The sequence below is a fragment of the Crinia signifera genome, chromosome 12, assembly GCF_055691185.1.
Source record: "Crinia signifera chromosome 12, ASM5569118v1, whole genome shotgun sequence".
NCBI lineage: Eukaryota > Metazoa > Chordata > Amphibia > Anura > Myobatrachidae > Crinia > Crinia signifera.
This window is the reverse complement of record NC_139228.1, coordinates 75,386,370-75,407,083: the sequence shown is the minus strand read 5'-3', so window position 1 is coordinate 75,407,083 and position 20,714 is coordinate 75,386,370. Positions and strand designations below refer to the sequence as shown.

At 47.6% G+C, this 20,714-nt stretch overlaps 1 protein-coding gene across 1 annotated transcript in view; it reads left to right on the top strand.

Moving 5' to 3' along the window:
- The window catches only part of FANCM (FA complementation group M), a 176,710-nt gene that overhangs the window by 41,235 nt on the left and 114,761 nt on the right, over window positions 1-20,714 (top strand). Inside the window, exons 3-4 of the mRNA XM_083167295.1 lie at window positions 12,904-12,981; window positions 13,468-13,626. Coding sequence (XP_083023421.1) covers window positions 12,904-12,981; window positions 13,468-13,626 — 237 coding nt within the window. The remainder of the gene's footprint in view (window positions 1-12,903; window positions 12,982-13,467; window positions 13,627-20,714) is intronic.

Genomic DNA, 20,714 nt, shown 5'->3' with positions numbered 1-20,714 from the left:
GACTTGGGACCTAGTGGGGCGGCGGTGGAGGGAGTGGGGGACGCTGGGTACGCAGCGGCTGGGGACGTTGCGGGGGACACAGGCGGCATAGAGCCGGGCAGGGGGAGCCGGGAGCTGTCAGCACTGAATAAAAAAAAAAGCCCATACAATGAATGGGCGGCCTGTGATTGGCTGAGCGCTCTCTCAGCCAATCAGCAATTGGCTGAGAGAGCGCTCAGCCAATCACAGGCTGCCCATTCATTGTATAGGCTTTTTTTCTAGCACTGACAGCTCCCGGCTCCCTCTGCCCAGGTCTATGTGCCGCCTGTGTCCCCCGCAGCGTCCCCAGCCCCCCCTGCTCCCACCAGCAGCCCTGCTCTGAAGCCCCCCCCCCCCACCGCACCCTGGGTTTTTTACATGTGATAAATCGAGACGATTTATCACATGTAAAAAATGGCACATCAAGTGCCAATCTAATCAAGCTCCCCCGGGGAGCAGCCGGGGAAGTCGGGGGCGACTTGTCCTAAGGACAAGTCGCCCTAGTGTATGGGGGCCTTAAGTGTTTAGTACCTTGATAATTAGATACTTTAATTGTAAACCCAATCTAATAGGATAACTTTTCCACTAATAGGATGGTAGTTGAAAATGATATCACAAAAGAAATCCCGAACATCTTGGCAAGCCACAGGGCTTATTTTTAGAACATAATGTAGATATTATTGATATACATTGTAACGAACATTATGTGCTATTATACATTATGTGATTGTAATGTTGTAATATGATGACCTAATGCTACTGTTGTTGTTAATTTAGAAAAAAAATTCAATAAAGAAAGAAAAAAAAAAAGATTAAACACACCCCACCTTAAATCTAACTCTCTCTGCACGTGTTACATTCTCCCCACCTGCAGTACAGCATGGTTTTGCCCAGGTGTGTGTGTGTGTGAGAGAGAGATCTGGGTATTCTACAAGAACAGGGCTCATTTCAGTCACATCAGACATTGCTTTATATACACTCCAACAGAACAGGAAAAGGGCTGGGAGGGACTATTCATATCTGAGAATACCGTGTACACATACGGGACGGAAGGTTTCCTTCCTAAACCAAAAATGATATCGGCATTTCAAAAACATGGAAAGATGACCAATGACTGGACCACATTCTTTACTGTTGTATTATAATTCATGGTACTTGTTTCCTAGAACGGCGGGCATCGCATGTACATCGAATGCCATTATAATGGCATGCGATGCGACCGATGCCATGCCCACGATTTTACATAGAAATGCATGGTAAACTGTAAATCGCATCGCATGCAACCAAAAAATCGCATGCGATGCGACCGACGCAATTACCGATTTTACATAGGGAACAATGTTAAATGGCCCACAGACCCCAAATAGCCACCCTGAAGTGTGAAATGGCCCCCCCAATTGTTAACGCCACCCCACCATCAACGTGGCGAGCGGCGGCGGTACGCATCCTCCGACCTTTTCATACCCCCACTATCCACGTCGGCGTGGAATTGAGAATAGAAAGTGTGGCGAGCGCAGCGAGCCCGAAGTGTGGCGAGCGGACGTGGATACCTGTGAAGCCCGCGAGGGGACGCGTATAGGTGTGAAGGTATCCGCTTCGGGCTCGGTGGCTCGCTGCGCTCGCCACACTTTCTATTTTCAACTCCACGCCGACGTTAGTAGTGGGGGTATGAAAAGGTCGGAGGACGCATACCGCCGCCCCTCGCGGGCTCGCTGCGCTCGCCACGCTTCGGGTTGACGTTGATGGTGGGGTGGCGTTAACAATTGGGGGGGCCATTTCACACTTCAGGGTGGCTATTTAGGGTCTGTGGCCCATTAAACATTGTTCCCTATGTAAAATCGCGGTAATCGCGTCGGTCGCATCGCATGCGATTTTTTTGGCCGCATGCGATGCGACCGACGTGATTTTTTGGCTTGCGATGCCTAAGATCAATATCGTGGGCGCCGTTCTAGGAAACAAGTACCTAATTCAAAAGTAGATTTGTGTGCGCGTATTTGGTTGTATTGGGGTTTGAGTATTTATAATCATCATCGTAATCCTAGTGTCTGCGGAAACACTATTATGAAAAGACATTTTTCAAAGAGGATGACGGACCGGCCACGTGGGAACCGCTACTGCAGTATACAGAATATACCTTAGTTGCTGGGCTGCCGTTCTCCGCGGCGGCCGGTCCTGCGCTGCCGGGAGCCCCACCATCCTGCTGTCCTCTCCGCCATCTTTACACCGGCCAGGAACCCGTCCTATAACACTTACTGCCTTACCAGTTTGAGTGGATGTGAGTCCCTGGTCGGTAATTTTTGGTGAACTACACTCTATAGCGAGTATTTGCGAACCCTGTAATGTATATATTACTGAACCCCAGAGAAATGAATGAGATGACTTTAAGAATTAAAAAAAAAAAAATTTTACACGTGGGAACCGCTACTGCAGTATACAAAATATACCTTGGTTGCTCCTCCCATGTGGCCGGGCTGCCGTTCTCCGCGTCGTCCGCTCCCAGCCAGCGACACAGGCGCTGCCAGGAGCCCCACCATCCTGTCCTCCCTGCCATCTTTACACCGGCCAGGATCCCGTCCTGTCACACTTACTGCCTGACCAATTTGAGTGGATGTGAGTCCCTGGTCGGTACTTTTCCCTAACGTCCTATGGGATACTGGGAATGGTCTTAAGACATTGGGTATTAGAGGGTATCCGCAGGAGACAGGCACATCTATAACTTTGAAGCTGGGTGTACTGGCTCCTCCCCTCTGATTCCCCACCCAGGAACCAGTTTAGAAAAATGTGCCCTCAGGAGAGGATGCACACTGCTGGAGCTCCAGAGAGTTTGTCTTCAGTTTATTTTCTTTTATTATTTTGGGGTTACTGTGTTGGACTTCACAGTATCCCTGCTTCGAGGGAGTCAGTTGAGGAGGGTTCAGCTGCAGGCCTCTTAAGATACCGAGCTGTCCCTGCTGCAGGACCACTGTCCTGAGTGGGTGTTTGTACTCACGGGCATTGCGCTGCAGTGATACTCACCCCCAGCATGCTGCGCAGACCCCCCGTCACAGACTGGCTGCGGGTGACAGTCCCTGGACTACCAGGGCAGATCCCACCAACAAACGCTGTTCAGTGTAAGGGCGCCATTAACTGACAGCGAGCGCCAGTGTAAAAATCAGTGAAGCCCCTGCGCCATCACAGGGGGGCGGGGCTTCAGCGGAGCGAGGCCAGAGCTCTGAGCGCGCATACACTACTTCCTGCTTCTCCCTGGGCGCCATTCCTGCCTTCAGATCACTCCTCAGCGGTGAGGTGTTGGACAGAGGAAATCTGCAGAAAACAGCAAGTGTATTTAGCGCTAAAATCGCTTAATTGATCACACTGTTTGGTGTTTGTGCGTGATACCAACTCCTAAATAGGAGTTCAGGTTGTGCAGGGTGTGCTGGTCTCCTCAGTGTAATCTGAGCGCTCCCCCACGGGCTTGTTAAGCTACACACTTTCAGTGATAGAGCTCACACATAAATAGCTGCTATACACTGCACATTGATTGTATGTATATGTATATATGTATATGTATATATATATATATATATATATATATATATATATATATATATATATATATTTCATTGTGATTGTGGTGTATTTGTGGAAAGAGGTTATTTATTCCTTCACCATGGTAAGGAAATTAACCTGTCTCATTTGCAGCACCAAGTTTGTGCCTAACTCCACCTCACAGATTACCTGTGAAGAGTGCAGAGTGACTGTGATCAGTGGTACTTCTCAATCAGACTCTCAAGAGCCTGAGTGGGCTGCAGGCATTAAAACCATGCTGCAGGCAGTGTCAACTTAATTGGCTGCAAATACAGTGCAGACCAAACAGGTGCAGCAGGACTTAACAGTACTAGCCGCACGGGTGGATAATATGAATCCCACCACGGGCCAGTCACGGAAGCGTGCTGCGGCCGCCATGTTGCCTGATTCAGATGATGATCTACAGGCGGGTGACGACACAGATGATAACGTGGACGACGGTGCTCTGATCCCTGATTCACAATCATCCCTCAGGGGCCCGGAACCTCTTATTATAGCAATAAGAGAAGTTTTAGACCTTCCCTTAGCAGACATGCAGGAAGGTGACCCGTTTTTTGGGTCCCAAAGGAAACAGAAAATTGTTTATCCTGAACAAAAAACAAAAAGGAAGTAGCGCTAGTAACACCAATGAACATTAATAATGGTAATATTTAATGACAGGAATTAAAAACAAATTGATAATATAAAACGTGATCGCGCCACCTAATATGTTTCCCCAACGCTCACGCGAGAATATGTTGTGAGAGGTCCCCGGCCATCTATCAGCCCCACAGTGAGGCTTGATACGCACGCTAAGATACGTGCTCAGCCTCCCTCTGGCTAAACTGTTTAGCGTCACACTGATTGGACGAGAGGGTCATGTGATACCGCATCATATACACAGGGGAATGTCTACATCTCTGTGATTGGCTCAGGGATGTTTGTTTACTTATTTCTATGGTTACCGGATCCCGGAAGTGTTACTAAACACGATGCTAATATCAGTCACTGTCTCTATATATTTTACATACTTATGTTTTTTCAAGTCTATTGTAATGCCTTCTTGTTCAGCTCTCTCCTTTTTTCTTTTTATAATGATTTTATAAACGATTTATTAACACACCAATGAACATAGTGATGAAAGTGTCACACATGTGCTGATTTCCCAATCAGGGACTGGTATATAAACCATCCTCCAAGCTGTATGGCTATTCCTTTGACAAAGCTGCACTTAGTTGCAGGGAAACGCGTCAGGAGCCCTGGACATTGCACCCAGCACTTTTTATCTCACTGGATCCGGACCAGCCACCACTTGCGCCATTACTGCGCACCTCTGCGAATTATTTCCATTGGACTTTGGCACCTTCACCTGCATTGGAGAGATAGTGCTGACATGCACTCCGAATGGAACAATTCCTCCTGGTGACCCAATTGTGGCAATTGTGGTAACTATCCATCTATTACCAGCATACCACTAACTGGTGCCCATTGTATACCTTCCTTTGGATATTATTGGAACCATTATTTCCAGCGGTGACATTTATAGGAACGGATCCTGTGGTTTTATATTATCAATTTGTTTTTAATTCCTGTCATTAAATATTACCATTATTAATGTTCATTGGTGTTACTAGCGCTACTTCCTTTTTGTTTTTTGTATGTACTTTGTAAGGGATTGCTCACCCCTATAAGTAGCTGCTTCGCACACGCACCCCATACCAGCGCCCATTACTGTTGCTTGGCAACATCTGTTTTTCTTTATCCTGAACAAGTTGACCTTGATGAGACGTTTAAGGAGGCTTGGAAACAACCTGAAAAGCGTTTCCAACTGTCCAAAAGGTTTAAGTCTAACTTTCCCTTTGATCCCGTCACTAGAGGGGTGTGGGAAGAGCCTCCGGTTGTGGACGCCTCGGTGTCCAGACTGTCCAAAAAGGTGGTTCTCCCCGTTCCAGGGGCAGCAACACTGAAGGATAGTACAGACAAAAAGCTGGATACTACCCTTAAGGCCATGTATACAGCGAGTGGGGCGTCTCAGAGACCTGTCCTCGCCAGTTGTTGGATGGCGATGTCCATTTATACATGGGCTTCTCAAATCCAGGAAGGTATGCTTGCCGATATGTCACTGGCGCAAGTTGGAGAGAGACTTCACCATATCCAGGATACTGCAAAGATCCTATGTGACACTCAAAAGGAGCTTGGAGCTATAAATGCTCGCTCTTCCGCAATGGCGGTTTCGGGTCGCAGGGCCCTCTGGTTGAGACAATGGGTAGCTGATCCAGAGTCCAAACGTAGTGTGGAGAATTTGCCTTTTAAAGGGGAAAAGTTGTTCGGGAGTGAACTTGACGACCTCATATCCAAGGCTACGGCCGGCAAGTCGACTTTTCTGCCGACGGCTCCCACTCACGCTAAACGTCCCTTTCATGGTCAGACGTCTCAAGCCTTTCAGGCCTTCCAGTCCTTCCAGGCCCAGGCAGAGGGCGAGAGGCTCCAGCTCGGCCGCCAGAGGGGGCCGTGGCATGTTCAGAAAGCCCGCCAGCACAGGATCTCAGAATCGTGCCGCTAATGCCACCGCCTCTAAGCCTGCAGCATGACTCTGGTTCCGACCCTGGAGTCACATGCGAGGTGGGGGGTCGCCTGTCAGCGTTCAGCCAGGTGTGGTCGGTCTCTCACCTGGATTCCTGGGTGAGGGATCTTATTTCCAACGGCTACAGGTTTGAATTCGAAAGACCTCCCCCTCACAGGTTCTTCAAATCAGGCTTACCGTGCCACCCACTCGCTTCTAACTGCCAGATTACCGGCTGTTTGTGACAAATGACAGGGACTGACTGGTACATTACCACTCTCCAAGGCTTAGTAGATTGGCACCTTAGTTTCACGTCGGTGTAGTAGCCTACAAATAATGACATGAGGGATATTCAATGCGCGTAGACTTATATGACGGTCGGAAAAATCAGCACGTTCAGGAAAACACCTTGGATCAGGAAATGACTTGCCGATCTATATGTTTTAGTCTAAAACGCATCCGCCTTCAACTATTTTCCACCGATGCAGATCTGACTTTAAAGAAAGCTGAACCTGTATTGGTGGAAAAAACAGCCAATAAGAGTCGCATTGAATAGGTATGTTAGGATTTTTTGGCTATGATTGTATCGTGATCCCTGCAGGATCACAGGAGGACAGGGTGCTGCAGGAAAGAAGGCACTTTGAATGCGCCAGGCTGGGCCTGATGCCAAGTGTCTGGAGGCACCCAGGGTGCCTGGTGTAGTTGTTCCCAAACTGTTCCTAAGTGACACCCCAAGTACATGTTGTCAAGTCTGGTTTTAGTGCATTGTTCAATGTTAGTGGGGATATGTGTCATTGTTATTGATGTTGATAGATATCTCTCTCTCTCTATCTCTATCTCTATCTCTATCTCTATCTATATATCTCTATATCTATCTCTATATCTATCTATATCTATCTCTATCTATCTCTATCTATCTATCTATATCTATCTATATCTATCTCTATATATCTATATCTATCTCTATATATCTATATCTCTATATCTCTATATCTCTATCTCTATATATCTATCTCTATCTCTATATATCTATCTCTATCTCTATATATCTATCTCTATATATCTATCTCTATATATCTATCTCTATATATCTATCTCTATACCTCTATCTCTATACCTCTATCTCTTTATACCTCTATCTCTCTATACCTCTATCTCTCTATATCTCTATCTCTCTATATCTCTATCTCTATATCTCTATATATCTATCTATCTCTAACAGAGAAAATATAGGTGCGCTGACACCTTTAGTCCTTAGTAAGACAGTCTGTAAATCAGTGTCCTTAAAAGCACACACTAGTCCTATATAATGTTAACTGTATGTAGTGACCTTGTGCTTGTAATAGTGGAGCGGAATATGGGCCTGATTCAGCTTCATTTGTAGTTTTGGGGTGCCCTCCCCACAATGCAATAGCAGAAATGCAGCAAATACATCGCTATAATGCAAGTGCTGTGCTAGGTGGTGAAGTGCTTCCATAATACCAGTAGCCCCCAAATGCGCTCACTACTGTACTAGGCCCTATATGAGAGAGCGCACAGCCACACTACTGGTTATATAATCCAGCCCAGTGGTCCTCAAACTGTGGGTCCCGACCCCAAAGTGGGTCCCGACCACCTCAGAATGGGGTCACTACTCCATGTTGCTGACCATCAGATTAATGTGTCTGTGAAGGGGGGACAGGGGATAACTCATTAACTCCTCTGCTTCCCTCTTCCACCCCCCTTTCCCCCTTTTCCATCCCCTCATTACCCACTGCCTCCCTGTCACAATAGCAGGTACTTCACTTCACTGATCACACATGTGGCGTCCATTCTGTGGTAACTTGCTGGGGTCCTGTAATAATTTTTAATATCTGACGGGGCCCCAGAGCAAATAGTTTGAGAACCCCTGATCTAGCCGTATAAAATAGGCCTAACCTTTTGCCTCCATCTGTTTTTACTTTCCTAAATCTAGAACGGAAATCCCATTCATAGTGACGTGTGTGACTGGGCTTGTTGCATTGTCTCACTTCCCTTCTGCGTCTCTGTTGCCCTGATCTCCTGCACCACTGCTCAGCCATGAAGGTTGCAGTGTACAGAGAGCCACATTTTCTTATAGAAGCCTATTAGTAAAGCCGGCACAATGCAGGGGATAGTAAAATATGCTTTTCATGTTGCTTTTTGAGTGTTGTGCACTTACCTTTATTTTTAGAGTTTCCCAATAATGCGATCTTCTTACCGCTAATTGTGTTTGTGTATTATATACTGTGACGCTCATCAATTACATGTAGGTAAAAGTCTGCGGTCATCAGGTTGTGGTGTTGTTAATGACCAGGGTATATGTGTGTATGGTGGCCATCATCTAGTGTATAGGCCAGTGGTTCCCAAACTGTGTGCCGTGGCTCCCTGGGGTGCCTTGGGACACTTGCAGGGGTGCCACGGGGTGGTGGTCCAGGACCAATTCAAATGATTTATGATCAATTATTTATGGACAAAACCAGAGCTGGTGACTGCCAATAATAAAATGTGTACAAACAGAAGCACATTCCACCCTTTACCACATAATGGAACCTAAAAATCACAAACAAACACAATCTACTTCATTTTATATTTATTTTTTCTGCATTTTTGGGGGCCTAGGGGTGCCCTGGAAAAATTCTAATGCTCTAGGGTGCCATGATTCAAAAAAGATTGGGAACCCCTGGTATAGGCAATATATTGTTAATGTTGTGCGCTCTTGCATGTTTTTTTATTTTTTAAGATCTGTTTTGCCAGTGAGATCCAGGGTGTTCATGGGAAATATGAACGACACTGTATCGTTGGCATGTGGTCTAGTGTGTACCCAGATTTAGACTTCTAAAAAAATATTGCGTTGGTCCATGGTGGCTGTGCCACTACCAATTCATAAAGAACCGGTAACCCCATCGCCAAGGGGCCACGCCCGATAGCCATGCAATAACAGCCACAGGTGGGGGTGGGGGGGGGAAGGGGAGTGGGAGTGGGATGGGTCTCTTTGTCTCAGGTTCCCAAGCCTGTGTGTGGGTCTCTTTGTCTTTGGTTCCCAAGCCTGTGTGTGGGTCTCTTTGTCTTTGGTTCCCAAGCCTGTGTGTGGGTCTCTTTGTCTTTGGTTCCCAAGCCTGTGTGTGGGTCTCTTTGTCTTCGGTTCCCAAGCCTGTGTGTGGGTCTCTTTGTCTTCGGTTCCCAAGCCTGTGTGTGGGTCTCTTTGTCTTCGGTTCCCAAGCCTGTGTGTGGGTCTCTTTGTCTTCGGTTCCCAAGCCTGTGTGTGGGTCTCTTTGTCTTCGGTTCCCAAGCCTGTGTGTGGGTCTCTTTGTCTTCGGTTCCCAAGCCTGTGTGTGGGTCTCTTTGTCTTCGGTTCCCAAGCCTGTGTGTGGGTCTCTTTGTCTTCGGTTCCCAAGCCTGTATGTGGGTCTCTTTGTCTTCGGTTCCCAAGCCTGTGTGTGGGTCTCTTTGGTTCCCAAGCCTGTATGTGGGTCTCTTTGTCTTCGGTTCCCAAGCCTGTGTGTGGGTCTCTTTGTCTTCGGTTCCCAAGCCTGTATGTGGGTCTCTTTGTCTTCGGTTCCCAAGCCTGTGTGTGGGTCTCTTTTTGGTTCCCAAGCCAGAGCTGTTGCTTTAAATCATTGCAACAGAAATTTCCTGCTGTCCACCTTCAGCTAAAAGATCCTCAAAGAGCTGGATGAAATATTTGGGATCCATGTGGAAGCGGAGCATATTTGCACTCATTTGCATGGTAATAGACAAGGAACGGCTACAAAAGGCTTTCATGGAGCTGTGGACTAGGAAATACCTCATTGGGTAGGCGAGCTCACTACCCATGTAGGAATAGGCTACATAGAGGCATGTTGACAGCCATATCAGTAGATCCTCCTGAGTGTCTAGCTCGGATGTCATCACTTCACGGCAGAGCATGTACAGAAACATTACATTGGCCGGATTGAGGAAGCCCATGGTCTTATCGATTTTAGTGATGGAAATGTCTATATCGATCAGCCAATAAACAAGAGGTTTTGGTGTTATCTTCTCCTTACACCTGCGACAGAGGAACTCTGCAAGACAGGCCAGCAGCTCGCTGGTGGATGCCTGCACCGTCCTGGCTTTAGGTGGCGAGAGGTCTTGCTTTTCTTCAACAGGCTCACTGACCGGCTCCTTGGCCCAGGTATCCTGTGAGACCTGTGTTAAATCAACAAAGGAGTAGGATCTCTTTAGGCTCTCATGGACGAGATGGCTAATATCGACCTGGCCATTTATGTGCTGTCTTCTTCTTTTAGTTATAAAATTTCTCAAGCGCCCAATCAGTGAGCGTCTCTCAGTAGATTCTCCAGTGGTAGTGTTCTGGGTAGCAGTGCGCTGAGTGCCACTTGCTGAATCTTCATCTGTGCGGTTCGCCTTGCGGCAGCACGGGAATGTCAGGCAATTCCACATTATTATTCAGTGTCCTGTTCTTTATGACACTGGTTGTGGTCTGTGGTGGTTCTGATTGCAGAAAATAATCCAATAATAACAGTCTGTTTCCAGCACGTGTGGAATGATGCTTCCTGGGTCAGTCCAAGGCAGCAAATGAGTCCAGCAGATTGTAGCCAGAGGTTTTCTCTGCTTACTCTGGGCATTGTGACATCACATGCAGATTGTGACATCACATGCTGATTGTGATGCGTTATTTATGCTAATGAGCTACTGATGATATCTAGGCAATCAAACAATGATTACAATTGGTGAAATATAGAATGTATTATAACCTTATTTAGAGCCCTATAAGGAAGATAATAATTCTACATGATCGAAGTAGATAGGATATTTGAATAATCTGAGATTTAAATAGTTATAAATTAAACAAAGAAAAAAAATCTATTTTCCTTCAGCAATGGACCGATGTTTTTTCCTTATTATGAGATAGCAGGATATAATTCATGTCTGTGGACGAAACGCTGTGATTCTAGCGACTCATTGGCTATTTCCAGTGATAGTAATAATGTAACAGACACTGAAGGTGCACTGATTGATTATTGGGCGTTGGGGGATACATGCGATGTGCTTAGTGACTCGGTGACCAACTCATCTCTTTCATCTGGGACACATATTAATTACACAGGTTCTGTGGCTGGCTTTCACCTGGTTTTTAACTGCCACACCTCAAGACTCCATTTCACCTGGTTTTAAACTGCCACAGAACCTGTGTAATTGATATGTGTCCCTGATTAAAGGGATGAGTTGGTCACCCTATTAGTGACAGCGCCTGCCTTATTTTCTTATTACACTTTGTGCCTATCCTTGTTATGTCGTTTTTATTTTCTTATATAGGGGGATATTCAATTACCGCGTCATGACTGTCAGGCTGGCCCGACAGACGTGACCCTGTCCCATTCCAGGCTGGCTCGACGTTGATTCCACAGGCAGGATTCAATGTCCCGCCTGCCGAGCTGCGGCAGGAAGCACGACAATTCCTGGCTGTTCTCGGCAGAACGGGCCCGGCCGCTTGTAAAGTCGGGCCTGTTCTGCAGAGATCCCGGTTTAATGCTGTCGGGGAAGACAGCATTGAATCAGGCCCCGATGCTATTTCCCCCATCGAGAATAGCGGCTGCAGATTGAATACCCCCATAATCTGATATATTAGTAATAACTGACTAGGTAATTGTACAGTGGGTCACAGGTCTGTATCCTTCTAATGCCAAACACACCAATTCAATTACTATGTGGCAGTCTGCTGTTTCCTAAGGAGTGGAACCCATCACACACTTGGTGCTGTCACCCCATCACTGTCTGACTCCCTTCTTCATATCCATCTACCTACAGATGTACCCCCTGCCATCCTTGGCCGGGGCTCGCCAGACCCTCCTCGCTAGCGAGCGCCGGTGTCAGGGGCTACACTGAACTGGGATGCGCGTGCGTCTCAGTCTCTTGGCAGGGACTCTGCGTGTCCCTGCCTGTCTCCGCTTCAGGGAGACTGGCACGGTTAGGGGGGCGATCAGGGCAGCGAGGGGTACCTGTTGCGATGGCGGGGGAGGCGGCTTTGTCCGGAGGCAGGCTCCGTTGCCATGGGGTGCGTGCGCGCCCCCATGGCAAGGGCTGGCGTTAGAAACACCAGCCCTGCAAAGATTAGACAAGCCCAATCTGTACATCATATCTATATGCGTCATATCAGAATACACATGGATGACCGCCGAATGTGATGCTGACAGTCAGAATACAGACGCCTGCACCCCAATAGATGGAATTCCGACTGATCCGGATAGTACACTTACTTTTCCCCTGGACCCCCTATAAACATATCCCTGCACCTTAACCCTTACCCTTCCTGGTAGTGCCTTACCTTCTTACGGCAGCCAAAACCAACCCTCCCACTATGCAGGCTCTCCCTAATCCTCCCTTTTTTACGTGCCTAACCCTCTCTCTCGCTCTACACTGTCAATCCCTAATTTCCCACCCCCCTGCCTAAACCTAAGTACCTTCCCAGCGCCTATATCTCAAACCCCCCCCCCCGCCTAGTGATAACCTAGCCCGCATACTTATGTTCGGGATAACGGTAGCATCCTCATAGATGTTCGGATACCCATCTGCAATAATGTTAACCACATCCCATCATATTTATATACCTATTTCCCCTCCATCTATAGTGTCTCCTTATATTTAGCTGTGCCGTATTTATCTAAGGGCAGGATAAGATGAGGTATTAGTTATCAGATATCAATGTATATTCCTTTGTATTCGTACAGGTGATGATGATTCGTTTTCTGAATATAAAATGATTGTGTGACAATAATCAGGTTTTTCTCATCACGTAGGTTGTACGAGAGCTCAGCAGCCATACGACGCAGTTCAGAGTCTTGGCTCTTAGTGCCACTCCTGGAAGTGATATCAAGGTAAACACTTGTGCATGGCACCGCGGTTCTCACGGTAATACGAGTTTGATCTCATTTTTTTTTTCTTAAGCATGAGGACAAGTCAGACCCAATTTCCTTTGATCTTCCCGGGAGGTCTCACATACGATTTGGCAGGTGGGGGAACAGGATGCAGGATGGGGGGGGGGGCTGTATAAACCGTTACAAATGAATGGACAGCTGCTGATTGGCTGAGCGAGCTCTCCTAGCCAATCAGCGGCCAACTGGTGGACGTGTTTGCATACACATTCCCTTGCATGCTAGTGAGGGGATTCGGCGGCAGGAAGGAGCAGCGGACAGTGCTTTCCTGTTATCTAGGTTGCTAGGTTGCTAGTTTATGCAGCTTAGCGATCCAGTTTGAATCAGGCCCTTAATGAGGCCTAGGTTCACTACAGGTGTCGGGTAATGATATGTGAATTGGATTCTAGGATTATAGCTGAATAAAGGTATTTTCCCCCTTTGTTACAGTCTGTGCAGCAAGTGATAACGAATCTGCTGATCAGCCAGATAGAGCTGCGGACGGAGGACTCCCCAGACATCCAGCCCTACTCCCACAATAGACAGCTGGAGAAGTTTGTCGTGGCACTTGGTGGCGAGCTAGGGGCAATACAGATGTCCTATTTAAAGGTAACTCTTACATGTGTTTTATGGATCTACACTTGTGCTGCATCTCTGATATTTCCCGTGCGGCACTACTACGCTGGCGCTCTATTGGAACGTGATATTTCCTGTGCTGCACTCGATTGGAACGTGGGCAACAACCAAGAACTCTAAAGTTCTCCGTGACTCTTTCCAGTTGGAAAAATCCTATCCTAGTTTTATGAGAAGCATGAAATCCTTGCATAGGACTTTCTTAAGTGAGAGTGGAAATCATCTTTTTAGCGGGGGGCTGGAGTACTAGCATGGGTAGGAGAGAGTAGGGCGAGTACTAGGATGGGTAGGAGAGAGCAGGGCGAGTACTAGGATGGGTGGAAGAGAGTAGGACGAGTACTAGGATGGGTAGGAGAGAGCAGGGCGAGTACTAGGATGGGTAGGAGAGAGTAGGGCGAGTACTAGGCTGGGTAGGAGAGAGCAGGGCGAGTACTAGGATGGGTAGGAGAGAGCAGGGCGAGTACTGGGGTGGGTAGTAGAGAGCAGGGCGAGTGCTAGGATGGGTAGGAGAGAGCAGGGCGAGTACTAGGATGGGTGGGAGAGAGCAGGGCGAGTACTAGGATGGGTGGGAGAGAGTAGGGCGAGTACTAGGATGGGTGGGAGAGAGCAGGGCGAGTACTGGGGTGGGTGGGAGAGAGCAGGGCGAGTACTGGGGTGGGTGGGAGAGAGCAAGGCGAGTACTGGGGTGGGTGGGAGAGAGCAGGGCGAGTACTAGGTTGGGTAGGAGAGAGCAGGGCGAGTACTAGCATGGGTGGGAGAGAGCAGGGCGAGTACTAGGATGGGTGGGAGAGAGCAGGGCGAGTACTAGGATGGGTGGGAGAGAGCAGGGCGAGTACTAGGATGGGTAGGAGAGAGCAGGGCGAGTACTAGGATGGGTAGGAGAGAGCAGGGCGAGTACTAGGATGAGTGGGAGAGAGTAGGGCGAGTACTGGGGTGGGTAGGAGAGTGCAGGGCGAGTAGTGGGGTGGGTAGGAGAGTGCAGGGCGAGTACTGGGGTGGGTAGGAGAGAGCAGGGTGAGTACTGGGGTGGGTGGGAGAGAGTAGGGCGAGTACTAGGATGGGTAGGAGAGAGCAGGGCGAGTACTGGGGTGGGTGGGAGAGAGCAGGGCGAGTACTGGGGTGGGTGGGAGAGAGCAGGGCGAGTACTGGGATGGGTGGGAGAGAGTAGGGCGAGTACTAGCATGGGTAGGAGAGAGCAGGACGAGTACTAGGATGGGTAGGAGAGAGCAGGGCGAGTACTAGGATGGGTGGGAGAGAGCAGGGCGAGTACTAGGATGGGTGGGAGAGAGCAGGGCGAGTACTGGGGTGGGTAGGAGAGTGCAGGGCGAGTAGTGGGGTGGGTAGAAGAGTGCAGGGCGAGTACTGGGGTGGGTAGGAGAGAGCAGGGCGAGTACTGGGGTGGGTAGGAGAGAGCAGGGCGAGTACTGGGGTGGGTGGGAGAGAGCAGGGCGAGTACTAGGATGGGTGGGAGAGAGCAGGGCGAGTACTAGGATGGGTGGGAGAGAGCAGGGCGAGTACTAGGATGGGTGGGAGAGAGCAGGGCGAGTACTAGGATGGATAGGAGAGAGCAGGGCGAGTACTAGGATAAGTGGGAGAGAGTAGGGCGGGTACTAGGATGGGTGGGAGAGAGTAGGGCGAGTACTGGGGTGGGTAGGAGAGTGCAGGGCGAGTAGTGGGGTGGGTAGGAGAGTGCAGGGCGAGTACTGGGGTGGGTAGGAGAGAGCAGGGCGAGTACTGGGGTTTGTAGGAGAAAGCAGGGCGAGTACTGGGGTGGGTAGGAGAGAGCAGGGCGAGTACTGGGGTGGGTACGAGAGAGCAGGGCGAGTACTGGGGTGGGTAGGAGAGAGCAGGGCGAATACTGGGGTGGGTAGGAGAGAGCAGGGCGAGTACTGGGGTGGGTAGGAGAGAGCAAGGGTGAATATTATACCCCTTTTACACCAAAAATCCCAGATCCGACCCGGCATTTGGAAGATGGATCCAAGCCGTTACACCGTTTACACTGCGGTGCCCACCCACAGTGTAGACTGAGGCGGCGCTTTTAGATGACGACATCTCCAACCGCCGGAAACACCGATCGCCGTTCTGGGGGCAGCCCAGCACCAAGGTAAGCTGCTGGGCTGCCCCAAGCCCATGTGCACCCCCCACCCCCCCAGCCATTGTCCGGGAGGTGAATGGAAGCTGCACACAGGCATCAATTCACCTCCTCTGCTTCTGTCTGCAGAATATAGCAGACAGCAGCGCAGGCTGTCTGTGCCCCCCTGTCCAACCTGCGGACGCTGTGGTCCGCAGGTTGTACGTCCCCATTGATGTAAATGGGAGCCGGTGTCATCCGACCCGGCGTCCCCATTTACACCGCCCTCTACCCAGGTCCTAGTCCTGTTCTACCCTGGTCAGGACCTAGGCAGAAGTCCTGTGTAAAGGGACATGGCATGTCCCATTTACACCGCCGCTCACCCGCCAAAGACCCGGGGTTATGCGGCGATATAAAAGGGGTGTCAGTGGGGGATGTTGAGAGCTAGTAGGGTGATTCCTAGGATGGGTGGGAGCGTGCTGGGTGAATATTAGTGGGGGTGGGCGAGGGCTGATGGGGTGATTCCTAGGATGGGTGGGAGCGTGCTGGGTGGGTGAGAGCTAACAGGGCGATTTCCTAGGATGGGTGGGAGCATGAGTGGACATGATCAGGGTTGGGTGAGAATAACACAGGAAATTGTATTCCTTTTGGTGTGATGTGAAGCACTGGAGAGAGAAATGTGCAGAGAGCGGTTGTCCATAGTAAAGATCACTGTGTATTTGTCTGGTTTACCTGTTACTCTATCTCCTGTTCTCTGGGATGTCCCCCGCTTTGAAGTGTGAAGGGTATTGTCTACAATTGGTGTATCAGTACATTGCATAACCAAGGGCTGATCATGTGGGGGGTAAGGCACCTGTCCTTTTCTGTAGGCATTGAGCACTGGGATGGCGTTAGCTGGAAGGTTCTTAGCGTATGCTGATACACAGCTTCCTCAGTGGTGTCCGTATCCTGATGCAGGATGCTTCTGGGGTCCTGTCCACCCCTATACAAAACTGGTTTGGCTTTGCCCTGTGTGTGTTTATTACTCTTTAGAAGTTCAATTCTAGTTAGTGTTTTAGCATTACTTCATTTTGCACTGTGTTTTGTAGAATAAATTAGTTGTCTAGAGAGAGAATAGAGTTCATTCCATTATAGCGAGTACGAGTTTATGTTCATTTATAAAGGAACCAAACAATTGAGGCCCAATTCTACATTTTTTGTAAACAAATATGAAGGTCTTAAGCCGGTTACATAAGGGGGTGATGTTGGGCCAATTTGCTGTTTTTGTTTTTTAATAGTGAATTGGCTACATTGCTCAGTGTGTACGGGTGATATCAGCCTTCCAGCGATGAATTGCTGCTACTTTTTTCGTTAGCCCTTGGAAGGTGATTGACAGGAAGCTGGCGGCTGGGAATGGTAACCTGCCGTTCTCTGGAAGCTCCATTACAAATGCAGGCATGTCCAAGCGTTTAAGGGGAGGGTGTGTGACGTCCGTTCCGGGCCAAATTAGGCTGACTTTATCACAGCCGCCGCGTAAGCGCAGGGCAACGAGGCGCTTGTGATCAGTGGTGACCAGTACAAACTTCAGTCGGTGATTAGCATCAAACGATTGGGTTTGGACATATTCGCTTGGCTGCCAACTGTTCACTAGCCTACACTCCTATTCACGGAGCGTGCGCATTAATTCGCAAGGCGGGATTTCACTACCCGAATCAGGCCCATAGTGCATAATTAATGGACATAATAATAACTGTTAAGCCCTCATCTAGTCCTTGATGGAAGTTGTATGCCTAATAAGAGATGTTTAATTACAATGTTCTAATGTGAAATCTCCTGGCGCTGCAGTAAAGTAGGATGAAAGTGAAATAAATACCTGTGTTGTTTTTTTTTTTTTTTTTCAAGAATTTTTATTATGTTTCACAATATAATATTAAGGTAAGTAATACAACAATATCCATTTCACATAAAATGCACTTTGCATAGGTTATACAACGACTTGTTCCATTCTGCACAACCTGTACTCGAATTGAAACATTATGCCAGAACAAACATATATAAAAGAAGTTGTGATCAGAGTGAGATTCCTAACAATAATCAAACTTTGGAATTATCTTAAACAATTCTTACGCGGATAATGTATTTAGAGAGTATAGGAAGAGGGGGGGGGGGGGGGTCAAGACAAGACAACGTTCCTGCACATGACCCCGACATCTCCAGAGGCAGAAATTCCACATTGTGTGGGGGAACCACGGTCTCTATGATTACCTCCTTACTGGACGAGACGGGGAGGGATACTATAGGTTAGTCTGGGGATAATGAGTCAATATATTTTTCCCATTTTCTATAGAATTTGTCAATGGATGGTGATATATTGAATTGTAGTGTCCTAATGTCAAAGAGCAAGAGTTGAGATAGTCTATCTTTCAATTCGTTTATTGAGGGCGTTGACGTTTTAATCCAATGAGTAAAGGTGCGTACCCACGGTAAGATATAGTGCATAATCTAGCACACTATCTAGCTAGTTTCGAATAGCATGCTAGATAGTGCACTATATCTTACCGTGTGTATGCACTATCCGATGTACGATGCGCGCTCCCGCCGGTCGTCTGGCAGGGAGCTGATCGGGTGAGCATGCAACTCAATCTGGCTAGAAAGCATAAGATAGTATAGTGTAGTACAACTGTGATGTCATATCGTATGTGATATCTTATGCACATTGTACGTTGTTTTAAGCACAAATCTTATGCTTTTGACCACTGGGACTTTCCTGGGAAATCGTATACAATATCATACAGAACATAAATCGTACCGTGGGTACGCACCTTAAGAATGATTTTCTTTGAAAGGGTGAGTATGATAGTCAGTAGTGGGATATGTCTGGTTTGAACGGAAAGGGTAGGCCAGTTATTGAAGTTCAGGCACGAGCAGGCCAGGGGGTCAATGCTAACTGCAGCGTCAAATAGTGAGTTAATGTAGAAGACCACCTTCCTCCAAAATTTCAAAATCTTTCTACACGTCAAAAAACAATGGTAACATTTTGCGTCCATCATTCCACAATTAACACATCTCCCAGTAGCCTCAGAGGACATATGTTTAGATTGGGCTGGTGCAATATATAACCTGTGAATTGTCCTAAAATGGACTTCTTGAAGATATGCAGACTGAAGTGTCTTCATTGAAAGGGGAAAATGATCAGTCAAGGTTTTTTCATCTACCGCCATGTTCAAATCAGTACTCCAAAGCCTCAGGGTGTTCGACATTGTGGTTGATGTATTGTGTTCTTGCAGGATGCTCATGAGATTTTTAGTTTTATATTTATTAAACATTAATGCGTGAAAAAGTGGTGTTAGTGGCTTAATTTCTAACGAGGAAATGATGTCCGGTATGTATCGGTGAATGTAGTGTCTAACTTGCAAGTACATAAAAAAGTTTGAGTTTAGGAGGTCGTATTTTAATTTGAGTGTCTCGAAGGTGCAAATATCGCCTCCTGGGTCGAACAGTTTAGTGGCTAGGTCCAGTCCTTTGCGTCTCCATTCTTGGAAGTTGGCGTTAGTAAGTGAGGGGGGGAATAGTGGGTTGCCCCATATCGGAATGTATTGGGATATTGTTGGGTTTCTGTTTAATTTTTTGTTAATTTGAATCCATGCGTTGTAAGTTCCCCTAAATAAGACATGGTTTAGGATTGAAGGTGGGATCAACTTTGGGGTAGAGTGCAGCAAGGCACTAGGCGAGTAGGGGTGAAATATCTCTCTTTCGATTTCTGAGTTTGTGTAGATAGATCTGTCTTGGATCCAGTCTGATATGTACCTTAAGTGCGAGGACAATGAATAGAGAAGGAAGTCTAGAATTCCGAGGCCTCTGTCCTGTTTTGGGCGTGCTAATTTGGCTAAGGACATTCTAGCTTTCTTCCCTTTCCATAAAAATTTGGACATTATTTTGTTTAAATGTAAAATGTATTTTCTAGGTGTTATGATAGGGAGTAGCTGAATTATATAATAAAGCTTGGGGAGAATTATGTTTTTTAGGACAGCCGACCTACCTAGTAATGATAGTGGTAGTTTTGTCCAACTCTCTAATTGGGCTTCAATTTTTGCGACCAAAGGGGGGATATTTGTTTTGTAAATCTTAGTTGAGTCGTTGGTGGCATTGTATGCCTAGATATTTGATTTGGGCATTTTGAATTTTAAATTTTCCTATCACGGGGTGTGATCTGAACAATTCAGTAGGGGGTGAAAAGGGGAGGATCTCCGTCTTATCTATATTTATTTTGAAACCTGATGTGTGGCCATAAGTTTCTATGATACCTAGGATATTTGGAATAGAGGAGAGTGGTTTAGATATGAAAAGGACCATATCATCCGCAAATAGTGCTAGTTTGAGTTCTTCTCGGCCTACCCGGATGCCTGTGAAACCAGGGGAAGAACGAAGGGCGATGGCTAAGGGTTCTATCACTATAGCGAACAGTAGAGGCGACAAGGGACATCCTTGCCTTGTTCCTCTCTGTATGGGAAAAGGGGGGGAGAGGAAGCCATTACATGAGATCTGCGAGGTAGGATTAGAGTAGAGAATTTTAATGTAAGATTTGCCGAATTTCGCGCTCCCCGGGGTAGGCAGGGGGCGGACGCAGAGGACCAGCCAGAGATTCGGGGGTTTGCATATGCGCATATTTGCATGTTTATGGCAAACCCTCACCTTCGGCCGGGGGGAGCGAATTCGGACCTGAGCAAATCAGGTCTGAATCACCCTGTATGTTTTAGCTCTTTGAGTTAACAATCGTAGCGGCTTTATGGAGCAAGTTGACCAAATCCCTGGAGCCCTTACGGTACAAACCCACCAAATCCCTAGAATCGGGGGCAGTTGATTGAGATAAGTTCAGCGTCAGACCGTACGCGGTCAGGTGGGAGGAGTTATGACACCTGACCATAAGCAGAGCACTTCTTCCCCTGAATACATTGTCATACATTCTATATACAATACCTGGGTTCTATCGTAGTTTCTGCCGATCTCCACAAAG